Genomic DNA, 24,229 nt, shown 5'->3' with positions numbered 1-24,229 from the left:
TACTGCGCACGCAAATTTGCACGCCACGTCATGCATCGATACGCACGCTAAGTAATAAAATGAACAATGATATGGTAAATGGCCATTGCTATGGCTCTGCCGGATTTAACGATCTTGGACGTTCGGTGACCCCTGTTTTTCTTTCGAGCAACAGATTTTATTTACAATTATCTCCACGTTGTCCAAAAATGAACAAAAAATCATCAATGTGGGAAGTTTAAAAAATTTCAAGATTTCTGTCCACGGGAATCCAATCCTGCAATCTTGCGGTTGCAAGGCGCGTGAAACTATGGTCGCTAAATGCAAACTTGTTCTTTAAGGAACCTCACCAGTTGACTACCTTCACTTAATAGGTCCACTTAAACAATATTTGGCAGAGAACAATTCACTTCAAAGATCTAATTGCAATATTTTTGGGCTTACAGACACTGTGGTCCTATTCGCCGACGAAGCCCCATTTTTTCAGATTTAGGGTGTTCTTCCGGGCATTTTCTCTCGAAAACGTAGTTAGTGACCCCTTATTGCTTTACTTTTCTGACATAACTAACTCATCACCTTACAGTTGTAAAAGTTTCAGAAAAAAAAATTAACGTTGGAAAATTTTCGCGTGAACGTCCTTAAGGTCATTCCCAGTATTGCACTGCGCATCCCTACTGCACATAATTTCACACGTGATTAGCGCGCGCATTAGGAAATGGCGGCTTTTTCTTTACGGCTGGATCTCGCCATAGAGGTAAATCATCATTTCCTCGAAAACGAGTGTGGTGACCTATCATTTTGTTTAAAAAATGAGTAAATGTAGTCAGGAGATAACATAATCGATAAAAGTGCCGTTTTTTTGTCACTTACTTATATATTTTAGCAAGACGTTTCGGCTAACTCTTGAGCATTCATCAGTTGAAAAACCGCTCAATGTTACGCGCGATTTAAAAAAAAATTTAAAATTGAAACGTTGCGCGTGCTGTATGCGCGTGACTCGAGAGAATTTTAGGTGCGTGCTATACACTTGTAGACTTCAGGGATGACCATGTGATCATTCCCAGCGTTCGGGTCTTTTACAGACATCCAGGCGTCTAGAAAAAGTCACACATTACCATCAGCGACTTTTTCTAGAAACTTGGATGTCTGTTAAAGACCCGAAGCTGGGAATGATCACATAGTCATCCCTGAAGTCTACAAGTGCTTAGCACGCACTTAAAATTCTCTCAAGTCACGTGCACACAGCACGCGCAACGTTTCAATTTTAAAAAAGTTTTTAAATCGCGCGTAACATCAAGCGGTTTTTCAACTGATGAAAGCTTAAGAGTTAGGCAAAACGTCTTGCTGAAATATACAAGTCAATGACAAAAAAAGGCAATTTTTATCGATTCTGACCAATCATTTTTTTTGTGTTGTTTTGAATTGAGTAATAAATTTCTCTTTGTAAAATAAATGCGGACCAATTCTCAGTGTAGAACAAGAAACAATCGTCAGAAACGTGAATTTAGCAAGCAATCGTGACTATAATCATGGCGCTATTATAAGGATTTATTGGGTACAAACAAGGTACCGTTGCTCCTAAACGAACATGGGGACCCCTCATTTTTTTTTCAAAATTTAAGTTCCTATTTGACAAAAATCTCAGTGCAGGTTTTATTTCAGTGGAATGACCTTAAATGCACTTGCGCTTTGAACTCCGCGCGCTCGTAACTTTGTTAACGGTTTAACGGTAGATATGAAATTTCCTTAACTGTATCTGTTTTCAAAATGTAATCTGTACTTATTCTAATCAAATGCACGTGTCTTTGGAATTAAAGCGTTTTTCTTCTTTGCATAAGACTTAACGTATTGTAAAAATGTGTGTAAGTTTTATTTCACTAAAGGATTTTGAAATCCGCGCGCTCGTAACTTTGTTAACTGTTTAACGGTAGATATGAAATTTCCTTTTAACTGTATCTGTTTTCTAAATGTAATGTGTATTTATTCTCATCAAATGCACGCGCCTTTGCAGTTGAAGCATTTTTCTTCTTTGCATAAGACTTAACGTATTGTAAAAATGTGTGTAAGTTTTATGTAACTAAAGGATTTCACGCCAAAAAAATGTTAACAGTACTTACCATACAGCGATGGCTTGCAGTGAAGACCGCAAATGAAGAAACCAATAACCAGGCAAATCAGGAGCTGTCTTGTAATAGTTCCCATTTTCAGATAACCTTTTCGTTCTTCAGCGAGGTTTTTTAAGCATGCTGCAACACCAAATCAGCTGCGCAATTAATTTGCCCACGTCAGAATGAATAACTTACGTCATGGTCAGGGGAGGGCTGGAAGACCTTCCCATAATGCATTGCAATTAAACTATATTATCAACGGTCGATTTTCACGTGACATGTTAGTTGTCAGTGGCGTCATGGCGTCAAGTAGACTGTTTCTTGAAAGTTTGTCGTTAAAATAATCATGTGCGCTTTAGGCCGTGTGTCATGTGCTGTAAAGTACAGGAGGTCTTTTTCCAAATCAGTAAGTTGATTAGGAATAAATTACACTACGTGAAATGAGTAATTTCGTGGAATTTACGTGGCCGTGAAATTCCTCGACACTCGGCGTGTCCAAGATCAGAACGTGACGTGTCAAGAAACGTGACGTGTCGGAGAGTGTCATGTTCCTGATACGTCCTTTGCGGCGTGTCAGGAAAAATCATGGCCTGAGTACGTCATGTGCGGCGTATCAAGGGAAGCCAGGACTCTGATACTTAACAGCACGCGGTTTTAGTTTAATCAGCCGAATTAATTCACGGAGCTCATTTCTCTTTACGCGAAAACTAAAATTTTCACTCATTTCACGTTTGTTCATTTCAGAATGTTCAAGTCAACAAGGCGCGAAGATCTATACTGAACTTACATCGTTTTGCTAATGCCAGCGAGCGTATTCTGTTCAGAATCCTGCATGGAGGCATAAGTCTTAAAATTCATACCAATCTTCACTATAGCTCTTTTGACTCACGTTACGCATAGTTCTATTTCTTACAGGTGTTTATACTTACACTTATCTACATGACAGAGACCAACTCGAAAGCTCATTGGCTACTTTGGTCACTGTACACAATTAAATATTGTTACTTCTAGTTAATTTCAATCTGTATTTATTTTTCCTATGGCATTGTAAACCATCTTACGTTAAGTTGTTTTTCTGTAAATAGTGTGCGATAACAAAAAACTGAAAAACTGAAAACTTAAACGTACCTTTACTCTCCTTTAAGCATCGCGTAAAGGTATCAATAACGCATCTTTACGATGCTTTACGGATCGCGCAAAGGCATCCATAATGCATCTTTACGCTTCTTTAAGCCTGACTGTAATTGTGAGGAAAAAATACCTACAAACAGCAAAAACAACAAGAACAATAACAGGATGCTAAATAGCATTTTCATCACGTCCCACTACTATTTTATATTCTAGTATTTAAAATTTACTTATCGCAGGGCTCTTTTCGAATACCAGCCTGGCTACTGAATTTGAAACCCTTGTTTATTCAAGTTCTAAAAAAACCGCAGCGGAACATTCTTTACATCTCACCGACCTACGTGGTGGCGCAACTCACCAATTTTGCAAAGCTTGGGAGCGGAATGCCCTGAGATCGGTTTCATGGGAGGACCTGCACCGGGACGCCAAACCCAGTTAACGGTGCCGCGTATTTGATGCAAACCTTAGAACCGTCATAAGAGGCCCCTGGCCGATCTTAAGCTCAAAAAGGTCGAATGCTGCAAAATCTATATATTTAGACCGACTAGTGGTTTTCCATCATTGTGGTCACCGCTGTTAGTCCGAAAGCAGCAGCGCATGCGTAATTTTGAAGAGTGCCTTCACAATAATAATAACAATATTTAATGAGGGAACCCAACTTGCCATAGCGGTTTTCAGTGGGGCCCCCGAAAGAATAAATAAAATAAATAAATTGATTAACTAGGTAATGTAAAAACTGCTTAATCCTTAAAATAGCCAACTACAGAAAATATACAAGTTTAAAATTCATTAAGTATAGGTAATCATACGGTTTCGAGTTCAATTTGGAATTAATTTGCATGACTGAGTTTTTCAAAAAGCTGAAATTGCACGAGCCGCTTCGGCGAGTGTAATTTCAGCTTTTTGAAAAACTCACAAGTGCAAATTAACTCCAAATTGAACGAGAAAAACCGTATGATTTACTTATTAATACTAGTAGTAATCAGAGATTATGAGACTGCGTTCGACGCTCTCACTTTAATATATAATTATATCTCGTAAATAAATGATTTCACTAGCTGATTTTCAACCTTTGTCTATTGCTAAAATCAACATTTTTCAGCAGCAACCGAAGTTTTACAGTCAGATATGCATAGTGTGAAAGTCCATGTTAGTGAAGAGGTCACGATTTGTTGATACGTTGCGTGACGCTGCCAGTTTCTGTAGTCTCTCAAGTTTCATAGAATATTTAAATTGCGTACATTATTCTAAGCTAGCATTTGCAGTCGCGTGCTCGTTTCGCGACTAATTCGGGTATTTCCCCTGATGAATAAAGTAGTCTTATGGATCTTGCCTTCAGAGTACTTTTCCACCGATTCCAAATAATAAAATTTCGACCGGATAAAGACTGAGCTATCTGTCGCGACTGGAACGAATCGACAAATGCAATCAAAATGTAGCTGTTCCCACGGTTATCATCCCAAAGCCAAGTCGTGTTAATAAACAAGGACAATTCCCTCAGATTGCGATAAATGCTGCCGTCGAAGCGTTTAAATTCGCCAAAATCTAACGCTGAGAGCACATAATAGCGAGGCGTACGGCGACTGAATGGAAAGAAGTCAAAAAAAGATCCATCGGAAAGACGAGCTCACATGGCCTGCTCACATACTCACATGTTCGCCGTATGTCTTATCACATGTCTTAGCATTAAACGGTACCAGTTTACTGGCCGTGACATGCCCCTGCAAAAATCAAGCGGGGTGGCCATTTTGGTGTCCTTACAGGAATGTGGTTTTTTCCAGTCTAGAACCGTGCACAGGGAGACCAACTCTGAAAAGCCACAGGTCAAAATTAGGTTTGCGTTCCACCTCGTCGAACGCAAATATAAACATGAAAAAATTCGCGCGGAAGAAGTGCCGGAAGGTCTTTCTTGAAGCCATTTTTTCTCATTTGAGAAAACTTTTTTCAAAGTTGCAGCACAAAATTTTCGTCATCATTTTACGTGATATCATTTTCTTAGAAAAGTTCCTATTGTCTTTCAGTCAATCATAATCCAGAATTTCGACGTGTAATTTGCACTGGTGTTACACTTTTTGCACTGGTGTAACACTTGAACTGCACTGCTCTTAGCCAATCAGAATCGAGTAATTTTTTCATGTGTATTATTAAATTAGTTAAAATCTTTTAAAAAAGTTTTAAATTTCGCTTTAGAAATAGGTAAAAAATTAATGTTTTTGAAATCAACAGGAAGACTGTTCCAGTCTTTCGCTGCGTGGTAAATAAATGTTTGTTTACCCCAGTTTATATAGTGCGTAGAAGGGGCAAACCAAGATCATTGGAACGTCTAGTATTATGATAATGGACGGCTTGATTTTCTGATTGATTTCTGATTGATTTTTGATTTCAACGAAATTTACCAACTAATATTTCTTCCAGTCGGGTTGTCAGTAAATTTCTAAACACAAGTCAAATAAATTCGTTTTATGGAAAATTTCGTATACGCGAGAATTCGTTTCACTTAACTTTGTCGCGATTCCATATCCGTGATGAAGACCTTGCTTAGAGGCGTTGAGCTCGCTCTCAGAAAATTGCAAGACCATTTGCTTTTCTCGACTGTCGTTTCTTCAAGCGTTCATCGCAAGCGACAGAAAAATGAAATTATCTCTTTCTCTCCGCTTTGACGATAATGAGCGTATGCGAGTCTTGAATACGTTATCGTGGCGCCATAGAATCCTGATTCCGACACACAACACGTCACATACACCTGGAAAATTTGTTTTAATCCCGTCAACTGAATACGCCTTGTTAGTAGTCTTTCGTGGATATTTTTAAAAGTATACCGCACATTAATGATTATATGAAAGTAGATAACTAGTTTATATCTTTTTGAAGAAGAATTAACTGGAAACAATTTACTCTTCTCTCCGTTCCACTTTCTTAGAACATTTATGTAGCATTTCCGATCAAGTGTATAAAACAAGAGAATAATTCATGAATAGTCACAATTCATGGCTCACCACTCTCTCGGTAATTCAGGGAACAAAGTAACTAACGAAATGTTAATGATATGCGAACGGCCTTAGTTTAAGCTTTGATACTGTGAAAACCGGTCTTTATTCCCTTCAGCTCAATAATGGTCTTTACGTCAGATCTAACGTTTAATAGTTATATATTAGCATAGCAAAGCTATATATTTGTTTCAAGTAACCCCTTGCTCTCCTTGTGGTACTATTTTCTTAAGAACAAAACCAATTTGCTCTAAACGCATGCGCAGATTAGTTAGCGTTCGTGTCTTCTATACATTAGGTGGAGGATACAGTGGATACGGGATAACACACTAATGTTGAGTAGTTTTCCTTACGGTAGAACCCAACATGTAAGAGGCATGCGTTCTGGCATCGTAAGTGTTATATCAGACTATGTTTCCACGCGGTTTTTTATGTTATGTAATATCAGATACTAGGTAGCGCCACTTGTCCCTTTTTAGTGCAAACGTTAAACGTATCTTTTAGAATTACCCACAGCTAGGTCGGTTCAACAAATATCATCATCTGCTGTTTTCAAACTACAATAGTATGTTTGTCAGTGTTGAAATAAAGAAGGGAAATGTGAAGTTTCTCATTAGCGGCTTATTTTATTTCTTGCCTTAACTGCGTCTGTAAGAGAGACCCGAGTTAGTGGCTTTAATATTCTGCAAATTGTAAATTTGTGACAAAAGAAACCAGGAAAGTGCTCAAATATTGCTGCAGACTCCGTGGCGCCTAAAGAAAGCGCAAATTAATCAGTCTTTGAGGACACTCGTTCATCGATGCAGGATAATATCGGCCAAGTAGCGCTGTTTACCTTCAATACTTCTCATTGAAACGCTTCTCAGCGGTATCAATCGATATTGTTGTGTATTAATTTTGAATTGTTTCATAGTTAACAACAAAGGTGGCAACAGAAAAAGAAAGTGGTATTCCGTGACTATCTGATAATTAAATTAGTTCTTGTTCATCTGTGATAAGAAAATTTGCGTTTTGTGACAAAAGTGTTTTGGAGAAAACAAGAGTTTCATGTAACATACCTCTGCGCGGAAAACAAAAGTATCAAGTTACAAAGTTGGCGCGAAGAGCTAAATTGTCACGTTTGTTCAACGTATTATTCAATTTAAAATAAACGAAAATCATCGTAAAACACCAGAGTAAAATTTAAAAGCTGTCGTGACAAACAGTAATTGTACGTAATTTTCAGACCTTCAATGAAAATACAACCTTGAAACGTACTCACTGCTAAGGGGAAAAGCCCTAGCAGACTATCAAGGTAGATACAAACCTGAAGTGAACCGAGCAGGGGTGAGTACTTATGGGACTACCGTGCCAGAACTATCAATTGTAGTCTGCACTATCTGAGATTGTCTCACTAGTTTACATAATCACGTTGTTGTGCACACGGATTGAACATCCTTACATGCAATAATTATGTTATCCAATAAAAGGTCTTGGATGTAAATGTTACGCTTGGTTGTTCTAGTTATGCCACATGGTTATCTATGGTGTTCAAAGGGAATTTGGAGAAGAATGCATCGGATGAAGAGTACCTTTTCAGGAGACATTGATGCCTTCCCACACTTTGGGAATTTCATTAAACTACCTTTTGTTAAATATACGATAGGGGAATCCTGGGTGACGCTTCACCTACCGTGAAATATCCAATAAGGGAATCTCGAGTGACACTTGACGTACCGTGAAATATCCGATAGGTGAATCCCAAATGATACTTCACGTACCGTGCAATATCCGATATTGACAGTTAACGTACCGTGCAGTTTCGGTTACCGGACTCCCGTTATACTTGAAGTACCGTGGAACTTCGTTCGAAACCCAAAAATAATAACAAGGGATGAGAGTAAAAATTCTAAACTTGATGGGTTGTGCTCGCCTGCGGTGCGCCGTTATTCGTAGCAAATCAGGACAAATAAGACAATTTTCGGGCCTTGACCCGCCGCGTTTCAGTAAGGTGTCCGGAGACCGAATTTTCCTTGCCACGGAAAAGACCGAATCGGGAAAGAAACGGTTCCTGACACGCGACGGACACGTCGCGTTTCATAGAACACGATACTCCCGGATTTGCCCGTATTCTCGAGGAATACGGGTCCGTATCGTGGGATATCTGCACTGAACCAATAAATTTATAAATTTTAAATTTATAAGAAATTTTTTGTACTGAACCAATTAATTTATACAAGCACGCTATAAATTATCAAACTGCACTGTATTGTCTTTCGCAATTATTTCACTGTGCATAAACAATATTTAGTGGAACATTCTCCATCCAAATACGTGATTCAAGATTGATAATTGTAACATAATTACACTGGGCTGGAAGATTGACAGCTGGCCTGTAGCTGTCTGTGGAGAAGTTGCCTACTGGTAGTTTGATTCTTTGTTGCCAAAGAAGATCGTTTTGCCTTCATCTAAACTTCTGGATCTTGATGTTTGTAGCAATGCATATGACAACAAAAGTTTCATGGTTGAAGCCTCTGATGTTATCCTTTGGTCTGTTTAATTGAAAAGGTGTAGTAGTTATTAATTTTGTATGGATGATAATATTTATGTTCCTGGGAGTGCTGTGGATTTTTGTTATCTAAGATTAGCTTAAGGAAAGATTTTTACATTGCCCTTTTGGTTCAGGTTTCGAGTGTTTGAACAATTATGACATTGAATTCTCCTGACATTGCATTTGCTGATTCGAACTCATAAGTGTTTGAATTTCCCACAGGCTGTTTCAAGAACTCCTCACTTAAATAAGCTTCCACATCCAACTGAAAATATTCCTACTGCCTCACTTAGGGACTTTTAAATTTCTTTGTCAAGTATTTGTATGTCATAACTCTTGATCAACTTGAAGATAATAAAAGCAAATGATTTTGTAATAGCTATAGTTTCATAGGTTGGTGCCTAATATACCTGTAATTCAAATTGTATTTTCCCAGAAAATATCTATTCTCTTTCCACTGTCTGAGGGTCTTTGGTTTGAACCACTCCCATTCCTCTGGATTCCTCTAATAGCACTTTTACATTTTTTAAAACTTTTTTCATTCATACATTATAATTAATAATTAATGCTCAGAACAAATTAGCTATTTTTTTTTACATGTACCGAAGTAGGTATTTGGGTCATGTCTTTGGTGTTTAAAACACACAAGGCTCTGCAATCATATGATCACTTTCATTTAAATATTCAATAATTTATAACATTGGAGCATTGTTCCAGGTATACTGGATGACTTCATTGCAATTATGTTTTTTTACTATCCTTCAAATTGTTAGTAGTGGGAGGCGCGGTGGCCTCTTGCCTAGTGCTCTTGTCTCCAGATCAAGCAGCTCGGGTTCGATCCCTGGCCGGGACATTGTGTTGTGTTCTTGGGTAAGACACTTTACTCTCACAGTGCCTCTCTCCACCCAGGTGTATAATTGGATACTGGTGAGCTTAATGCTTGGAGGGGGGGGGGGGGGGGGTTGGGTTACCCTGCTACAGCTGTATGGACTAGCATCACATCCAGGGAAGAGTAGAAGTACTCCTACTCGCTTCACGCTAAAGAAACCGGAATAAGCTCCGGCATGATGGGCCACTTGGCTCGTATGCAGAGTTTACCTTCACCTGGTCAGTAGCGATAATTGACTTTGTTACACTTAGCTGGGTCTGCAAGGTATTATCAGGATATGGAATTCGACCAAACTATGGTGCGGGATTCCCTGAATTCAAAATGTCTTGACAGGATTTGACTTCCAAAATTTGGGCATAGGATGTGGGATGTTTTTTACTGTCTCGGGAATTTGGGAATTCATCATGAATTTGGGAATTCATCATGACCCAAATAAATGTTTTTGGGGCCAAAGCAAATCAACCAGGAAAGTGCTAAGTTGTGTCTACTTTCCTCGGTAGACCTTTCTTTCCTCCATGTTTCAGGGAATTTCAGAGAAAGTGATACAAAGACTTTGATCTTTTACTAGAGGGTGTGAGTTCCACGCTTGCTATGCTGAAACTTAGAGATGCTTAAAGAGTCATTTCTTGGGAAGTCTATACTCACTATCAAGTATGGACACTTCAAAACAACACCAGTATTATTATTGTATCAAGTGAACATTATAATATAAAAGTCAAATTGCCTTAGAAGGTGAAAAGAACCTCAATAGAGGTTTTGTTTATTAAATGTGATTTCATACGTGTAACTTATCAGGTGCTTAGCATGGTTGACACACATTGATAATTGTGTATCTTTTACTACAAGTTATTCAGAATGTAGAGTATTTAGCACCATATCAATGACTGACTTTAGACGTAAGTAGTAACTAATTTTATTTGAAGTTGAAAAAGAAAATATTGTTATTTATCCGTCTTCATTGTATCTCTGGGATATTTTGCAAACCAAGAAGCTTCCTTCGTATTAGCCTGTCTAGCTGTCGGAAGTCGTGAGCGAGTGATTTGTTTGTGGCAGAGCATCTTCGGGAGATTAGAACTGAACGTTCATTTAGGCTTATAGCCTTAAAGTTAATTTCAACAAATTAACACCGATTTGAGGGATATCAAACATCGGAGAATTGTTTTTCAGTAATTCTAGAGTAACTTCTCCTTCACTTCTGTGGAAACTTGATTAGCAATTATTTGTTTTTCGTTGCGGCGGAACTCTCTGTATACAGAAACATTAAAATAAACGTCTAACGCAAAAAGGATAAACTGTGTAACAAGAACAGCCAATTTCGCGACATAAGGTATGTTTGCTGGCCAGAAGTCTTCCATCGGAGGGATGATCGCGGCAGCCCACGCCAGGCAAGAAGCTACGATGTTACGCACCTCAGTAACAAGGTTCTCGTGCGCGAAAAAGACAGTGTTTTATAGCGAGATAACGCCCTGCACTCAACACAACGAAATGATTAAGTGACACTATGACACACCTTAAGGTTATAGCTGTTGTTATCCTGTCTACCCTGGTGCAGTTTATGCCAGTCTCACCTTTGAGCATAAAGCCATAACGGACGATTTGCAAACCGGTTGAACAACAAGTCCCACAACAAGGTCAGTTGTGGCTAAACAGGCGAGTGATACGTTAGATTTGGTGTGAAGTTGACGTTTGGTTTTCACTGCCACCATCACCAAGATGTTCAGCGAACTGACGAAAGGACAGCTTATAGCGTTAACGGCGATTCTGAAGATGAATACAGCGCGAAGCTCGGGAGAAAGTGTTCCAGGAAGCTGAATACGTATATTTGGGACTGAACCACAACTGACTGATGTGGTGTTGATTGCAGTGTAATTCATATTAATTTTTCTGGATTAACTCAAACGGCTTCGCTTGCTCGTGTTGCTTTCAAAACAATAAGCTGTTTGTGTCGACAGCTTGATAGGTAATTTGTTCGTGTTTCAACTAAATTTATGATTTTTTTATTGGCTAGAATTTGCATCTGCGTGACGGTAAGTATCACATTTTAAAAATTAATGTTGACTTAGAGTTTCATATTGGTTTCCAAAGACCGGAATCCACTTGAATATACAGCTGAAGCCTCGCAATTCAACAAAGGCGCTTTCCAAGAGTAGATCGCAGGTTGAGAATCCTGTCGTAAGCGCTAATCATAGAGTTCAACGGAAATTTGGAGTTAACTATTTCGCCAGATTCTCTTGGATGAGAGTTCATTAACTAACCACAAGTGAATACTAAGACTTTCACATTTTGATGTCCAAAGTAAATTTATTCACTTCAGCTTGCTTTATTTGAAGAACGTTAGGCGGTTAGCGGCGGACCAGTGATTTTCGTCTCAATTCAACAATGCTCTATCTCATTTAGTCACTCAAAACAACAGTACATAGAAGTACATAGCATAAAAACGACGAAGCGCAACAATTAAGTGAAGTACGTACTCGTCAACTCTTTAAAGGCCCATTAACTGATCTTTTCCGGCCGTTGCTAAGGAAAATTTATTCTCATACAACTTCATCATTTTTAGTTAGTTCATTTATTTCATGTGTTTTAACTTTTTCATGATCAGTAACACTAGTGATGACGTCATCGGGCCACGCCCATGATCATGTGACTAATACTGAAAAAATGCAAAGGCTCCCAGGCAAATTACTTTATCGGGATTTTTTTCATTGATTTAATTAATATTTTAACTTAAATCGTCATCATGCTATGCATAGATTCTGTTTCATTTCTAAAAGGACAGATGTTGAGAGAATGTCAAAATATTGAAAAATTCGTAACTTTCTGAAAAAAGCATGATTTCGAAAAAGGAATGCATCACTCGGCTATGTTTCCAACGTTAGTTTTAATCGAAATTCGTCGAAAAAGGCTGGATTTAATGAAAAACCGCGTTTCCTTTAGCATTTAAAAAATCGGAAGTGCCCCTGATATATATATTGCAAGTTAACCTATCAGAGCGGGCGCAGTTTACACTACCAGGGCACTTCGGTAAGATCAAACAAAGCCACGCGGAGGTTTTCTCTTTCTATTGCTCTTGTTTTTCTGTTTTTCTCTTATTTTGTCTTTGCTTGAACTTTTTTACTTTGTATTTCAGTTGTGAAAAACAAAGAAAAACAGCTAAAATGTAAGCGAATTTGCAAGTTATGGAGTTGTTTTTATTTTCCGCGCTCAGGCTGACGTAAGTAACCGGAAGTGAAATTTCACCTCCTTAGCAATCTCGTACCCAGAGCCCACGTGTCTTTTGGTCAGCGCCAAGACACGGAGCTCTGGAATAATCAATTTCCAGAATCCAAGATTTTAGGAGTTCCGGTTTCACGGCGCATGCGTGCCTTAGTTTAAAACATGGCAATCTCGTTCCCAGAGCTGGCGCTGGTTGACGCTGACCAAAAGACACGTGAGTTCCGGGAACGAGATTGCCATGTTTTAAACTAAGGCACGCATGCGCCGTGAAACCGGAACTCCTAAATTCTTGAAGTCTGGAAATTGATTATTCCAGAGCTCCGTGTCTTTGCGCTGACCAAAAGACACGTGGGCTCTGGGAAAGAGATTGTTTCCTTAGCAACGCGCGCGAGCGTGCGCATGAATCGGTTAATTGGTCATTAAAAGCCGCTGACCACATGAACCACCTTGTCTTATTTGTTCACTCGCAATGGTGAACAAAGTACAAGACTCGTTAGATGAACTTTCATCTTCTCCATCTCAATTCTCCGACGTCCATCCAGGTATGGCTTCTAAGAATTCCGCTCTGGCCCAAGCCATTGTGACCGACCTAGGTTTTATTTCTGCTTTATCCTCCTCCTTTTTGGAGAAAATTCGACCTGATTTGTTTAAAAGTTTACGCTCGTCAATTTCAGCCGAAGTGCCGATGGGGTTACCCAAGAACCGAAGTGCCTTTGGGCCGAAAGGTTTCGTCATATGCCGTGTCAATGGGCCAAGCAGAAAGTAACAGTAAAAGGTCTTTAACCGAAGAGCCAATTTACATTGAAGACGGTGAACCGTCTAAGCGAGCACGTGCTCAAGAATTGCTCAGTGCGTCTTACTCAGAAGATGACGAGGTCGATTTAATAGATGACGACCTGGCTCTACATTCACGCTGGTAAGCTAGCGAAGAGTTAAGTGCCTTTATCGGTGCCACTAGGAAACTGCTCTCACGATTTGAGCAAAGAGCCTTGGTGAAAACTTGTCCTTGACCAAACATTGACGAGGCATACACGCCTACCCTTGACGATTATCTGAAGTCCCTGATTCAAGGTTTGAAATCTCAGGATAAACCTCAAAAGGGGATTCAAGGCAAGGTTTTATATCTGCTTGGTTCTCTGAGCCCCTTGTGTAAAAACTTGTCACCTTCAGTAGAAGCAATGAACAAGGATGGCTCTGTCACACTGGACAAGGCCTCGATTATGAATTTCATGAACTGTGTGTGTCAAAAATGCCATTTTACTCACTGGATACTTCAGCACAGATCGCTTCTGTCCGTCGTGAACAAGTTCTCACGAAGCTTAACCCTATGCTCACCTCTTTGGCTAAAGAGGAATTTCCTGATGCTCATCGTCAGCTCTTTGGCACAGGGTTTGAGCAGCGCTTGAAAACTTGTTCTAAAATTGAAAAGCAGCAAGAGCTGGAAAGCCGTTTTTTCGAAGAGGAGCCTCCAGGGGATCAACAAGGGGCTGTGGAGGCCGCCAACAGTTTAGAGGCTTCAAGTCATTCAACTGTCTCCAGCAGTCAACCTGGTACCGCCCACAAACTCCGAGAGGGAGAGGACGAGGTCGGAGTTATTCTACTGCCCAAACCCAGAACACCAACCCAGTAGTTATGCAGTATCCACCCAACCTCCCTTCCCAACTCTCAACACATTCCCCTGGTGGCGGGGCGCCTAAAATATTTTCTCCCAGTTTGGGAAAAAATCACTCAAGATTCTTGGATTCTAGAAGTTGTAGAACTTAGAAGTGGTGTCATCAACCATTCAAATGAATCCTCCTTACCCCTATTGTCTGTCACAAACCGAGCAAAATGTCATAGTAGACTCGGAGACTTATTACAAAAACAAGTAGTCCATCTCGTTCCCAGTACTCGTTTAACTCAGAGTTTTGTGAGTAATTTGTTTTTAGTACCCAAGAAGGGTAGGAGAACCGTCCTGTGATAAATCGAAAACCCCTTAATCACCTTCTAGAATATCAACACTTCATGATGGAGGGCATTCACATGCTCAAGGGTCTTTTAAAAAAGGCGATTTCCTGGTGAAATTAGGCCTGAAAGACGCTTATCTGACGGTCCCAGTATGGAAAGCGTACCAAACGTTTCTCCGCTTCCTCTGGAAAGGGTCTCCAGTGGAGTTTGCTTGCCTCCCATTCGGACTAGCAACTGAGCTGCACCAAGGTTGTTTACCAAATCAATGAAACCAGTAGTAGCTCTCCTCAGACAAGTGGGAATTCGTCTAATCATTTACTTGGACGATATTCTCATCATGGCCAGCTCAAAGGACCTACTTCTTTTCCACGTGCACGCAGCCACAACATTAAACATCGTAGAGAGCTTAGGGTTTATTATAAATTACCTAAAAATCTCACTTAATCCCCTCAAGCTAAGGCAACTGGAGTTTCTAGGCCATCTTGTGGATTCCGAGAACCTGTGTCTCGGCCTTTCATGGCGAGAAATTACGAAAGATCAGGAAAAAATGCCACAGCCTTTTAGTCTCCCAGGTAATCTCAATCGGAGAGTTGTCAAAATTCCTGGACCTCCTGACCTCCTCAATTCAGGCAGTTTTCCCTGCTCCTCTCCATTTTAGTCTCCAGAAGTTGAAGAATGCGTCTATAGTTTCCCAAACCTCATACGATGCTCTCGTTTGGCTCAATCAGGAGACAATCAAGATGATTATATGGTGGAGGGATCACTTGGGGGCTTGGAATGGCAAGGCCCCAAGTGCCTCTCGCCAAGGCTGGAGAGCCTACTGCGAAGGGGTTCGAGTTGGAGGACCTTGCCCTGCCCGAACAGAGACTCCATAACAACTGCGTAGAACTAATTACAGGGTTCTTTGCCCTGAAATCCTTCTCAAGAGACCGAGCTTGTGCCCATGTTCATCTACTCATGGACAATGTTTCTGCCGTGTCGTACATCAACAAGATGGGGGGCACCCACTCCCATCTACTTTCAAACTTAGCGGTCAGTTTCTGGGAGTGGTGTCTTCCCAACCATCTAATAGTTTCAGCACAGCACTTGCCCGGCGCTCTGAATATCAGGGCAAACTGGGAATCAACAGTTATGATAGACTCTAACCACTGGAAGTTGAAACCTTCCCTTTTCCAAGCCCTACGGGTCGCATGGGGCTACCTAGAGATAGATCTGTTTGATTCACGGCTGCCTTTCCAAATCCTTCAGTTTGTCAGCTGGACACCAGATCCTCTGGCAACCTTCGCGGATGCCTTCTACCTGAACTGGAGCATCTTCTGGGTTATGCCTTTCCCCCGTTTGCCTTAATAGGTTGGTGCCTCCGTCAAATTGTGGCTCTGGAAGTGAGCCAACTTGTCCTGGTAACTGCAGTTTGGGCAGTCCAACCGTGGTACCCCTCGCTGTTAGAGCTCTGTGTAGGCCCTCGTCTGCTCCTCCCAGTGACTCCCGATCGGATCTCCTCAGCAGGGAGGATCAAACATATCCACTGCCCAACCTTCAGTTAGCCGGGTGGCTGCTGTCAGCCAACGTTTCCCGTCAGAAAGCTTTTCTTAAGAAGCTACAGAAATTCTGTTGGCAGCTTGGCGGAGAAACACAACCAGTGCTTACTCCTCTGCCTGGAACAAGTGCAATAGCAGGTGTCTCCCACGAAAAGTTAATCCCCTTTTGGCTTCTTTAGAGTCATTGTTAGAATTCCTGAAAGATCAGTTCAAGGAAGGTAGACAATATAGAACCTTAAATGTTTATCGTTCTGCTCTGTCGGCTGTTTTACCTAAGGTGGACTCTAGTAATGTCGGCTCGCACCCTTTAGTATGTCGATTTCTTAAAGGGCCATTCCAACTCCGGCCTCCTCTTACCAAGTGTTCTTCCACTTCGGATGTTTCAGTTGTTCTGAATTGCATCAAGTCTATTGGTCTTTAAACTTCATTGCCTCTTAGACTTTTGTCTATGAGGCTCACAATCCTATTTGCGCTCACTGCTCCAGATTGATCTTCGAACTTGGCTAAGAGGGATTTTCGATTTGAACATACTATGCTGAAGGTGTATCTTTTAAGCTTCCAGGGCTTTCTAAGACTTCCCGCCCAGGTCAAGGTCCTAAATTAAGTTTCCATGCTAGTTTCCCAGACAATCAACACTTGTGCCAGTTGCATGCTTTAGGGTGTATGAGGCTCGTACAAGAGATTTTAGGCCTGTAGATTCGTCTAAGGCTGATAGTCTATACCAATCTTACACTCAGCCACAGAAACCAGTAACCTCTGCTACTCTGGCTAGATGGACAAAAGTTTCCTCGAAGGAGGCAGGCATTGGTATAACTATCTTTACTGCACATTCTGTCAGAGGTGCCCCCACCTCAGCGGCGGCTAACAAGGGTATCTAAGTGCCAGAGATTCTGACAATGGCAGACCGGTCCCAAGAGGACACTTTTATTAAGTATTGCTACCGCCCCAAATTTGACCTGTTTGAATGAGTTTGACCTTGTTACTGGCAGGGAGGTTTTGTCCAGTAATACTTCTCTAACGAATGAGGGCTTTGAACATACCTTGTTAAATCGAGGCGAAGATCTTGAAGTATAATTGCAGACTGTGCCAGGCTGTTTACAGCTGCAGTATAATATCAATTATACGAAAGATGTGAGACGAGATTTAACAATACTTTTCCCGCCCCTTTACTACTACTCTCCTTTACTAGTACTCCCTGTACTAATGTTTCTGGTTTTACCTTTGTTGCTGTTTTCTTCTTCTTTAGGTCAGTTCACAAGAAAGACAAGATGGTTCATGTGGCTCCTCCCAGCTTCCGACTACTGCCGAGCACGCGGCAATCAAATCGTTGAGCACAGTTCAGACAACATGGCGGATGTGTTGGAGGATACGAAACAGTGCTCGGCAGTAGTCGGAAGCTAGGAGCTGGAGGAGCCGCCGTACCTTTGATTAACGGTAGCGAAAAACGCATTTGTCGGTTGAGCTTTGAATTTTAGAGTCCGCATGTTATTGAAAGGCGCAGTAATCTCCTTATCTCAATCTTACAAGGTCATATCAGCCGGTACTGATTTTTTGCATTTCTTCTGAGTTTCAGTTCCGCATGATCAGATAATCTTCACAAAAAGGGTTTTTACTGGAGATTTTTGCAATGTCTGCGGCCTGAGCTACGACGTTAAATGAAAATAACGGTGAGGTCGACTTTAGTATAAGTCCGTTTCCTCCTCATATTTTTCCTCCAGCTGCCTCCTTGAGCGTAGTTACTAGTATTTGATGTCTCATACCTTCTCACTCAGGACTTTTTAAAAGTTTACGGCCTGGTTTACGACGCCGTTGACTGAGAATTGCCGTGGAGTCGACCTTAATTTCCTGAGTTTCCAACAGCCACAACACAACGTTCACTACTGCTGACTATGCCGCAATGCATCTTTTTGTTTAGTAGGGAAACCAAAGTCGTGATATGGACAAATACCATTCGTAGAATGTGATCACCTGTCAGGAATTTGAAAGCTGAGGTAAGAGCCGTGATTTGGTAGACGAAGAAGCCCATCACACTATAGTAAACATGGGAGCGGTCAAAGAGCAGGAATATCACGCACAATTAGAGCGCGCACATGAACGAAATGGTGGCTGTTTCTAAACGGCTTGGGACAGATCATCGTTTTTTCTCGGAAACGAATACTTGGACCTAACGATTTTTCCATCAGCTTTCATTTAGTTTGAATGCAGCAATCACCTTCTTTCTATACAGTGAATATAGACCTGCACCAATCCTATCGCAAAGTAAAAAAATTATCACTGAAAATTAGAGCATAGCTAGCACTCGTAAAAGATAATATGTGCCCTCAAGAACACTGTGTGCTTAGAACATATGGAATCCCTGTCGACTAAATATGGGTTCCTTTGTCATGAGACGTACATCAAATTGCTCCTTGACAATGGCAATACATCCATTCACGTCAGTTGTATTTCTCGCTTAACTTTCTACCTATTTTTCTTCTCTCACAAAGTGTGAAGTGATTGGTTCAAATATAAACGTTTCTGAAAGCAGATAATTTAAGGAATTAAGGGGTTTATTGAGGGTCCTCCTGCGCCTAAACGAACACTAGGACCTCCTTTTTAATTACAAAAGTCAAGTTCTCTGGACATAAGCAGCCAACAGGTAAGGTTTGAGAGAAAATCTGTTGTGAACCCTATGATCAAATTCTCGATATCCATTTTTTACATTTTCGTACACGATAGGTCTTTCCTAGATATCTTGCCAAATTTCAATCTATTATGAACATATATTAGAACTCACGTTTTTTAAAACCTTTATTTCCGATAATTTACGGCCGCCATTAATTTTCCTTGTTCCAAGTCTTGGTTGAGAATTGGAGTAAATGACGTCATTTACTCAAAAATACCGCACGGGTTGAAATTCCAATGTGAAAAATTGCACAAATGTAAGAGCCAAAGTTTTTATTATTCTTTATGCGAATTGCAGTACTAATTGACTTCGGTACGCCAGTGTCTGCGATAACGTAATGCGCTGGTCAGCTGATTCACCTAAACGTTAACAGGAAGTGAAGAACCTGGGAAAGAACGAAGGAGCGAAGAGGTAAAATGAAACGAACTTGGTCACTTTACAGTAAAGTCCAAGCTCCATGCCTGCTCTTAGTGATATTTCTACATAAGCGACAGCTGAAAGAATTAAATGTTCTGCGAGCATGCGAGACAAATGGAATTAATGAGTTCAGTAAAAACAAATGGGTTTCTGAGAATACTCTATTCATAGATCAGTGGTAATAGGCTATTTTTATACTGGACGAATAATCAGACTAAAGTAGTTTAATTTTCTTTTTAACGGTATTTCTACGTAGAAAGCAGGGTATTGGATATGAAACGAACTTGGTCACTTTACAGTAAAGTCCAAGTTTCATGCCTGCCCCAAGTGATATTTCTACATAAGCGATAGCTGGAAGAATTAAATGTTCTGCAAGCATGCGAGACGAATGGAATTAATGAGTTCAGTGAAAACAAATGGACCTTCTAAGAATACTCAATTCATAGATCAATAGTAATAGGCTATTTTTATACTGGATCAAAGACGCATTTATAATCAGACTATAATTGTTTTTTCAATAGTATGTCTAAGTACTTAAAGATATGAATAACATGGATTAAACTTCAAGACGAACTATTTGCTTCATTTGCCTGAGACGGATAATGCGCTTGCGTGTGTGAAGACGGACATTAGACGAATTCTGCCTCCATCCTCGGCTGCTGCTTAGGCGAGTTCGCGTAAGGATAATGCGTCTGTAGTAAAACAAAAAGCCAATTGTTTCGCTCTGGTTTCCGCTTTATATATATATTTTTTGTTTAACACTGCTGCTGCCTGAAGACAGGGCGTTGGAAGTATTAGCAGAACCAGGAAAGTTTACAAATTGACCACTCCGCAAATGAGGCTTTTAAGGGCCAATGGAAACAAAGGGGTAATTGTGACGAGTTTCCGTTCCCGCAGGCCATTTAGTGCTCTCCTGAGTTAGATTCTTCAAGTTTTCAGAGTGTTCACCGTTCAGTTCAGCGCAAGTGTCCGTTCAAACGAAAAGATGCACTCTCAGGGAAAAAGCTTATCGCCACAACATTTGAAAACCGTCTCCAGAATTCATAGACTTCACTTTCCGAATTAACATATGCATCACGTGTTCGAAAAGGGAAAAGTCCCTTCCCTATTTAGAAACTGAAAGTACAGTGTATTAGCCGGCAGTCCTTGAAGTTCGTTTAACTGTCAGAAAGTAATATCTATCTGTTACGTTGATCATTTTGGTAAGATTAATGCATGTTTTGTTGTTACTTTGAGCGAACACGTTTCTCGTCACATTACAAACGTTAATGCTGTTCTTTTGTCTTGATAAACAGGCACTACAATAATTTGCTGCCTCCATGAGTTCCATGTTCTGGATTTCGTCGCTATCGGTGGCGTTAATACTGATTCACATGCCAACTGTGATTGTTGGTGCAAGTAAGTTGTCAAAACCGATACGCTAGAGCGAACTATGCTTGTCAAACAGGATCAAAATGTCGAAGAGTGATATTTATGTACCGAGTTGCCATATTTATGTCCAAATTACATTATATATATCCAAAGTGCAATATATATGTCCAAAACTGCGATATGTATATCCAAATCCGGCGACCTGTTTTCGTTTTATATATAACAGTCAAATGATTTTACATATATCAATACAGTTTCGATATAAATATTTCACGGACTTTTCTCGATATATATTTCATGCGGTCAGTATTTCATGTAAGTCTACATGACCTGTCCCGCATCTCGCGAGCATGACGTCGAGGCCGACATGTGAGTGGACGACTTTGCAAAACAGCAATATGGCGGCGGACTTCATTTAAGTCCACATGACCTGTCCCGCATCCCGCAGCATGACAATATGGCGGTTCAGTGGATACCGAACATCGATTCGTTCTTCGATTCTCTGGTGGGAGTCATACGAGGAGCAAGAAATCACTTGACTACTAACCAAGTGGACAGTGCAGAATTCTGGTGTCGCAGACTTGAAGATTATGAACGAACTTCCACCATAATTGAATGATGGATTGAAACTGGAAGCAATTTGCTGCTGAGGAGCTTGCCTTTCTGCGTTAGGAGCGAGCAGCGGGGAGAGAGCACATTCACGGTCCCCGTTGGCGGGAAAACGTCTCGGAATCTGAAACCTGCATCGCAGCTCTTCATTCACGTTTTGAAAACCACCACCAGCATTAACGGGTGCCTCTCTGTTGCTTTGATAAATCTGTACATTTGTGGGTAGGTTTGGTTTGCCGATTTCCGAGCTAACGATCTCTCGAACAATCCGCTGAATTCGCCCCTCTTCCGCCGCCATATTACTGTTTTGCAAAGTCGTCCACTCACATGTCGGCCTCGACGTCATGCTCGCGAGATGCGGGACAGGTCATGTAGACTTACATGAAATACTGACCGCATGAAATATATATCGAGAAAAGTCCGTGAAATATTTATATCGCAACTGTATTGAAATATGTAAAATCATTTGACTGTTATATATAAAACGAAAACAGGTCGCCGGATTTGGATATACATATCGCAGTTTTGGACATATATATTGCACTTTGGATATATATAATGTAATTTGGACATAAATATGGCAACTCGGTACATAAATATCACTCTTCGACATTTTGATCCTGTTTGACAAGCATAGCAAACGATTCTAGTCAACATGACATGTTCTCTGAATAACAGACATCATTAACCAAACGCAGAGCCACTAATTACGCAATTTGGTCTCCTATCGTTATAAAACAACATGCAGCGCAAGTATGGTTTAACAGGGTCGCTTTCCATTTAGCAAAAACGGTTTCGGAAATTTCGTAAAAAAGTTTCTACTAAGATGCCGTCAATAGGGAAATGATTTCCCACCTTCCGGTGGAAATTTTCTTAAATTTGATCTGACATTTTTCGTCGAACGGAAAGCACCCCAGGCAAAGCCAGGTGTAAAACAGGCAGCACGTGTAAAGCCGTTGGTCTGCACGCAAAGCATCATAAATATTAATTAAAAGCGTTTTTTCTTGGGACGTTAGGGACACATGCGTATCTAATCACAAGGCTAAATTTTTCTCACAGCGCTCTAACACAACGGAAAGCCTAGTAGAAAGCTCTTGTTATACTAGAACATGTTGAAAAATTAGTCATAGAGCTGTTTAAATTTGAGCATGGAAATTTGCTTGGAATTTACTAAAGTTAGACAAACTGTGGTGTCTGTGGTGTATGCATTTCGATTGCTCGGCGGATCCTGTTATTTACACATGTTCAACTAACGTCTCCATTCTCATGTTTCAGTTTCATGCATGGATTTTGTTGTTCAAATTTGTTCTTTCTATCAATATAAGAACGTCTAACTGTTGGAGCTGAGGCTGAACGGCCTTATATCTTTTTACGATTTGAGGCTTAAAATGTTCTTAAATATGCATGGTGCTCAGTATTTCAACAAATCAAAGCTGAGAAAATATAAGGTCAACTACCTTAATAATACTTAGGACTCTGTATCACCTAGCCTGATGACGATGATGATGCTGGTGTGGAAGTTATTTTGGAACAGTTATAAATAAGACTGAACTGCTGATCATTACAAACCGAGATGTGTGTCATGCAATAAGAAAACCATTGTAATTTTATACAAAACATGCCTTAACGTATTTGGGTTAATTTACATTTTTTGTTACCTTTATCTCATGCTTGTCACAATATACAGATTAGCAAAATAAAAACGTTGTTAAGGGTTTGGAGGAATGTTCTTAGTACGTTCTTAAAACTTTGGTTAATCTCAGCCTGAACGTTCTTATAAAAAAGGGTCTTATGAAAAAAGAGTGTATTATGAGAACTGTAATATGTATTTCTTTGTGTACCTCAACTGTGTTAAATTAAAGTGACACAACACGTTTGTGGACAGCTTTTGTGAATATTAGTTTATCTAACTAGGACGTACTTCGCTTGACTCAGTTCTCTTCAATTTAAATGCAGAAATCGAGAAGTTTATTCTTTTTGCTGACGCTGACGACAAATCTATCAGATTTATTCCATTGGACTCCGAGTCTTTCGCCCCTATAACTAAGTTCAAGCATCCTGAAAATCAGCAACCTGTTGCACTGGACTATGATCGTGTCGAAGATCGAGTGTATTGGTCAGACGTTGCTCAAGGTCAAATCATCAGCCGGTTTTTCAATGCCACCTCAGACAAGATTTTGTTTCGCTGCAATGTTCAAACACCAGAGGGCTTAGCCATTGACTACGTGGGTAGAAACATTTATTGGACGGATACAGGGACCAATAGGATTGAAGTAGGACGGCTTGATGGAACTGGGAGGAAACTGCTGATCAAAGATGGACTTGATAAACCCAGGGCCATTGTACTTCATTTAAGAAATAGGTAAGATGCAAAATTAAAGCTACAGTTAGGTAATTTGAACATTTTAAGGTAAGCTAGTTTATCAATCGTAGGTCTTTTCGAAATGTAAAAAAGTGCAGTCCGCATAAGACCCAAGTGGATCGTTAAATGACGTTATTTCATCCGCCATCTTGGAATTCATTTCAAAACATAACGGAAATTTATACAAAAGTCAAGCAAAATTTCTTTTGAAATAGTAAAATACACGACAATTTTTGTATTTTGATGAAGGCAACTGGAAAAATAAAGAATTGTTTCAAAAAAGTAGATTTTTGGTCTGACCGACATAAAACTTGCGAAATTTGCGGTTGTCATGCCAACATCAAAAATCAGGAACACAATTAAGATATCGAAATTTACGCAAAGGAAAAATGAACAGCTACTGAAAGTTTTAGCATCTTATAGTAAATCCTCTTTTCAAAACATGAAAAAAACCTTATGAGAGGGTTGGCATATATTGCTTTTAAT

The 24,229-nt window shown here is 40.2% G+C and overlaps 1 protein-coding gene and 1 pseudogene across 1 annotated transcript in view; one reads left to right on the top strand and one right to left on the bottom strand.

Annotated features, from left to right (window-relative positions):
* Positions 1 to 24,229, top strand: part of LOC145502591 (low-density lipoprotein receptor-related protein 6-like) — a 222,467-nt gene that overhangs the window by 158,201 nt on the left and 40,037 nt on the right. Inside the window, exon 8 of the mRNA XM_081481914.1 lies at positions 23,338 to 23,743. Within this exon, the coding sequence (XP_081338040.1) occupies positions 23,338 to 23,743 (406 nt within the window). The remainder of the gene's footprint in view (positions 1 to 23,337; positions 23,744 to 24,229) is intronic.
* Positions 10,679 to 11,495, bottom strand: LOC145502585 (beta-3 adrenergic receptor-like; annotated as a pseudogene).

Source organism: Orbicella franksi, chromosome 11, assembly GCF_964199315.1.
Source record: "Orbicella franksi chromosome 11, jaOrbFran1.1, whole genome shotgun sequence".
Taxonomy (NCBI): Eukaryota; Metazoa; Cnidaria; class Anthozoa; order Scleractinia; family Merulinidae; genus Orbicella; species Orbicella franksi.
The sequence above is the reverse complement of the archived record's forward strand: the minus strand, read 5'-3'. Positions and strand labels throughout refer to the sequence as shown.